At 66.3% G+C, this 5,347-nt stretch overlaps 2 protein-coding genes across 2 annotated transcripts; one reads left to right on the forward strand and one right to left on the reverse strand.

The window, feature by feature from the left end:
- Positions 1-291: 291 nt before the first annotated feature.
- On the reverse strand, positions 292-2,839 carry MNEG_6805 (hypothetical protein; the record flags this gene model as incomplete). The annotated part of the gene is made up of 3 exons (XM_014044718.1): positions 292-1,889; positions 2,144-2,472; positions 2,706-2,839. The coding sequence occupies 3 exons, from the start codon at positions 2,837-2,839 to the stop codon at positions 292-294; spliced, it is 2,061 nt and encodes a 686-aa protein (XP_013900172.1).
- Positions 2,840-4,336: 1,497 nt separating this feature from the next.
- MNEG_6806 (hypothetical protein) lies at positions 4,337-5,099 on the forward strand (the record flags this gene model as incomplete). The annotated part of the gene is made up of 3 exons (XM_014044719.1): positions 4,337-4,363; positions 4,579-4,759; positions 5,035-5,099. The coding sequence occupies 3 exons, from the start codon at positions 4,337-4,339 to the stop codon at positions 5,097-5,099; spliced, it is 273 nt and encodes a 90-aa protein (XP_013900173.1).
- Between the last annotated feature and the right edge of the window lie 248 nt (positions 5,100-5,347).

Consider the following 5,347-nt stretch of genomic DNA (forward strand, 5'->3'; position numbering starts at 1 on the left):
GAGAAAAACAAATGCTGGCCCGCTTCCTCACCCCGAAAAAGCCCAGCATCCTGCCACGTCCACAACCCGAGAGAAACAGCGATCGGCGCCCGCGCGCAAAAAAATGCTAGAGCGCTCATATGCTGCCTCCCCTCCCCCAAAGCCACGCAATTCGCCACGTGCTAGCCACGGGAACCTGCCGTGCTAGCTGCTACACAACACACGGTATGCTGCAATCCCATCCCCGCTGACCCCGTCTCTGCGCCGCTGAAGGCAGCACCAAACGGCGGCGCCGGGGGCCTGCCGCGCGCGCTACGCACGCTGCGGCGCCACGCTGAGCTTGCCCCTTGCATCGACCTTCACCTGCAGCCCCATCCTCTCTAGCTCGGGCGCCGCCGCGACGTCCTGCAGCTGCAGCGCCGCCATCCGCGCGCGCGCCTCCTCCCCGCCGCCCCCCGCGCACAGGTTGCGGACGCCCCACAGCGCCCACTCGCGCGCGACGGGGGCCGCCTCATCCAGCTGCGTGCTGGAGAGCAGCAGCTCCGCCGCGCCGCCGGCGGCGGCCGCGCGCTGCGCCGCGGGGCGGCCGTGCAGCGCGTTTGACAGCACGCAGATGACGTCGGCGCGGTAGCCCGGGTACGGCGCCGCCGCCGGCGCGCCCGCCGCGGCGCGCAGCGCGGCGGCGCGCGGCGCGAGCAGGCGGAGATGCTCGCCGCGCAGCCGGGCGTGCTCCGACGCGTCGGGGCGCCGCGGGTTGATGGGCGGGCCGAGGGCGGCTAGCAGGCCGAGCATCGAGTCCACCAGGGCGCAAGCGCCCTGCTCCCGCCCCTGCTCATGCCCCTCGGCGTCCTGCTCTTGCTCAGGGGCGGCGCGGACGGCCGCCGGGCTTGCGGCCTCTCCCTCGCGGGCCTTCTCCTGTTCCTGTTCCTGTTCCTGCTGCTGCTTCTGCTGCTCCTCTTGCTGTTGCTGTTGCTGCTGCTCCTGCTCCGCCTGCTGCTGGCCCTGCTGCTCGTGCGCTTGCTCCTGCTGCTGCTGCTCCTTCTTCTCTGCTACTGCGGCATGCTCCCCCTCCTCCTGCGCTTCTTGCTCCTGCTCCTGTTGCTGCTCCTGCTCTGGTCCCACCTGCTGCTGCCCCTGCTCTCCATCTTCACTGACCTCCTCAAATCCTCCCATCAAAGCCACGGCGTCCGCGCCGCCGCAGAGCGGCGCGCCGCCGTCCTCCCGCTGCGCCACCGCCCGCATCAGCTGCATCGCAGCTTCCAACGCGTGCGTCGCCGCCGCCGCCGCGGCCAGCCCCCCGGCGCCGCCCAGCCCCGCTTGCGCGCGGCGCACGTCGTCCGCCGCCGCGCGCACGAGCCGCAGCGCACATCGCGGCCACCGCGTGGCCGCCGCGGCGCCGTTGCAGGCGCCGCCGGCGTCGGATGCCGCGGCATCGGCAGCGGGCGCCCGCTGCACTTCGTGTGCCAATAGATGCAGCACGGCGACGTGCGCGCCGTTCCAACGCCAGCTGCGCGTGTAGCCTTCCGCCCGCCCTCCCGCCGCGTCCGCCGCCGCGGCCGCTTCCGAGGCCGCCCTGTTTTCTCCTGCCAGCGGCGCCTCGAGGGAGCGCATCAGCTGGGAGAGCAGCCCATGCTGCAGAGCCACCGCCTTAGCCAGCAGCCCAAGGCAGTCGTTCGCGCCGCGGCCGCCGCCGCGCACCGCCCTCGACTCCTCGACCTTGCCTGGCGCCCCCTGCGCGCCATCGTCGCCGCCGCCGCCCTCATCGGCGCCGCTCTCGCCGGTGTCCACTAGGGCCGCCAGCAGCCGCCGCCAGACGCCGGCACCGGCCGGCGCCGCGAGCTGCGCGGCAGCGGCCGGGGAGGCCTTGCAGGCCGACAGCATAGACAGCGTGGCTGCCGCTTGGATGTCCACTGCGCGGATCATGATTGAAAACATCAGGGGGCGAGACGCAGGTGGGTGGTGTACAGGTGGGAATGGGGGCAAAGGATGGGAGCAACCAGCCTGGGGTTGGCTGGCAGGGCCCCCGCGCGCCGCTGTGCGCGCCGACGGCCGGAACCGCCCTGACTGCCGCGCTGCTGCTGGGGCAGGGCTGCAGGCTCCTGGCAGCCAGAAAACGACGCAGTTTGCATTAAGCGCAGTCCCAGAAAATCTTGCCCATGCCCACCGTCGTCAGTGGCGGTCAGCTGCTCGTAGACCGCCGGGAAGCACTCCCGCCAGATCGCGCGCGCCGCCGCCTCGGAAGCCACCGAGAAGTTGGCGAGCAGCTGCACGGCCGCCAGCAGCAGCTGCCGCTCGTCCCCGCGCGCCGGGGAGGAGACGGCGCGGGAGGACAGGCGCGCGGACAGGTCTGCGGCGACGGCAGGGACGACGCACTGCAGCCCGCCCCGCATCAGGCAGGCAGCGCCGGGCGCGCCCGCGGCGCACGCGTTGCGCAGGAGGCGCAGCGAGAGCAGCAGCTGCTCTGCAGCCGGCGCGGCGCCGCACTGCTCGTGCCTGGGGTGCGGCGGTGTGCAAGGGGGGCACGAGATGCATCACAGGAGGTGTGGCGTGCAAACGGGCGATGGGAGGAGGGACGGTGGGTAGGCGCCGCAGCATCCAAGGCAAGCCAGCACAGCACAACGCGGCGGCTGCTGTGCGACGGCTGCTGCAGCGGGGCTCAGGCGCATGGGGTCATTAACACGTCCCAGATAGCCCTGGCACTCCATGATTGCCGCTGCAGCGCTCACCACGCCACGAATGCGAGCAGCAAGCCGCGAGCCGCAGCAGCAACGCCGCCATCAGCGAGCAGCCGCCGCCGGCCCTCTGCCGATTTGCTGTCCTCCAACCACAGCTTCAGTTGTTCTGTATTGACCTGCCGCATCTTCTGCGGGCCTGTTCGCCCCCCGTGGCGCGCCAGAGTGGGCGACTTGGAGATGAAATGATCCGACGAGAGTGAAAAGGGCTACGATAGGGCACAAAAGGGCATAAGGACGTAACTTCCTGCTGAAAGAAAATGTTTTGTATGCTCAAGCGAGCGGGGTGGCAAGCACATACCGGTATGGCCTGGGATCCGACCGGCAGGTGCCTGGGCCTCTTCCTGTTCAGCAACAAGTACTAATAGATGATAACGCCCGATCAAAGGCGTCTACTGCTATTTCTGCACCGCTTTAGTCACCTTTTGTCAAGATCGCCTGCGCCGCAACTATATCACGGTAATCGCAGACTCTCAAGCATGATGACAGTGTGCACGGTAAATTCGAGGAACCTGGGACTAATCAGCTGCTGCCGGCACGGGCTACGGGGCTTTGGGGTTGTACTGAGCAACCCCACCAAGCGGGCAACAACCCACTACTGTAGCTGACCGCACCGAACCTCACAGTTGACCGGACCGTGACACTGGACAGTCAGAGCTGTGATGCACGCAAGCCAGGGCAGGAGGCAGCCAGCTAAGGGGTCGGACCTTGACATGTGCTGAAGCACCCTGGCCGCGACGCTTGTTAAGGTGCCAAGCACATGCTGCCTTGAGGCAGGAGCACCGCATTGAAATTCGTGAGATGAAGCTTTGGAATGGTTGAAAATGTACTTCACACATGTACTTGGAATCTGATCGCCTCGGCCCCTGGACGATTGCGCGTTGCCACTGAGTGGCTACGCTTAGGCATTCATTCTTCTTCGGTGCCACTTTGTTGGTTGGAGGAGCCGCATTGCAAAATGGACAAAAGTCAAACATCCAAGATACCCTGCACTGCTGACGTTCTTTGGCACCCCGATTCACCCGTTGCTGCATTCGCGGCAACGCATGTTTGACCGTTTGACTGCATGCGGCAGGTGAGGTGCGACAAGCCCATTGCCAAAACAATTGTCCATCTCGCACATTTATTGTCTCAATGCAATCGACGCGAGCGTGATACATACTTAGGCCCTGGCGGTTGTCGCGTGGACAGGCGTGCAGTGTCCGGCTTGAGCTACAACATCGGGTTGGTGGCCACGTGTGGGAGCTGTTGACATCTGCTGATGAAGTGGTTCCTGTTTAGTTTGTGTTGGAACGTTGTCAATTGCGGTAGGCGAGCACAAGGCACCGGTGACCGCCAAAAGTTACTTCTGTTGATGAAGCTGTGCCCCCAGTCATCGATGGATATCTTTATGCATTTGAAACCTTTTCAATTGAAGGACAAGACACTCGCATGGGTTCGATCGCATCCAGCGATCTTGGCATCTCTGCATGTTGCTCTGGCGCCACCCCTCACGTGTAACAGTCTCAAACTGCTGGAACCTAGAGACACGCTTGCGTCACACCTCTGACACGCGACGCTGCGGCCGCTGCGTCGCGGGTGCCGCCGCTACTCGGCCCGTGTCCAACCCACCAGAGGGTGCAGGCATGCAACCAGAGGTGGTCCTGCACACAGTGAGCGCGAGGCGTTTTCGTGCACGTAGCAGGAACTGCAACAGTATCTTTGCAGAGTGCACTCCATCGCTGGCACTGCCGCGCATTGCCTCATCCTTCATAATTGGGCCAAACAAGGGGCCGCAGACCGCCGGACCTGCCGCATCAAATCCGCACGTGTCAAAGCTGCCTGTGATCGGGCCCGCCGCGGCACCCGCCACCCGGCCGCCTTGCAGTACAGCGGCGGCCTGCTGCCCTGCACCCTGGTGCGGCGGTACAAGCGCTTCCTTGCTGATGTCACCTTTGACCGCGGTCAAAGCAGCGCGACGGGCGGCGCGTACCAAGGAGGCGGCGCGGAGCAAGGCGGTGGCGCGGCCACAGCGGTGGCGGAGACCGTGGTGCACTGCCCCAACACAGGTGGGGACTCTATGGTAATCGTAAAAAGTCGGTGGACCGCAGGCGTCACGTTGGGGCAAGACTCGGCAGTGCAGGCAGCCATCGCCCACGCCCACGCCCACGCGCCTGTCCCTATCACGCACGCGCCCGCTGCAGCGGCGGCCCAGGGCGCGAAAAGCAGGGCGCATGTGCAGCGCCAGCGCCAGATCTCTTCAAGAACCTCCTCCCCCCCCCCCCTCCGCCCCCCGCGCGCTTGTTGGCGTTTAGCTCACACCCTGCTCGCTCCCTCGCACCAGGCCCGATGACCGGCCTGCTGGACAGGTGGGCGGCGTGCGGCCCAGCCTCCGCCCCCCCCACCTGAGCCTCTTCCATTTCCTTCACTCAATAGGCCCCGCAAAACCTCGGCCAATCCATGGCATTGACCCGCCAACGCAACGGCGTCGTCACCACGGGGGTGTTTGGTCGGCCGTCTGCGATATCTGCCGCGATACTTTTCCTCGACGTCCGGCTGGCCGCCTGACTGCCCAAATCCCCTGCCTGACCACATGGAATCACCGCCCAAACGGCTGCCCTGACTGTCACCGACATCCGCCGCTCCACCCCCCCCCC

This window comes from Monoraphidium neglectum (genome assembly GCF_000611645.1).
Source record: "Monoraphidium neglectum strain SAG 48.87 unplaced genomic scaffold scaffold01144, whole genome shotgun sequence".
In the NCBI taxonomy this organism is placed as follows: domain Eukaryota; kingdom Viridiplantae; phylum Chlorophyta; class Chlorophyceae; order Sphaeropleales; family Selenastraceae; genus Monoraphidium; species Monoraphidium neglectum.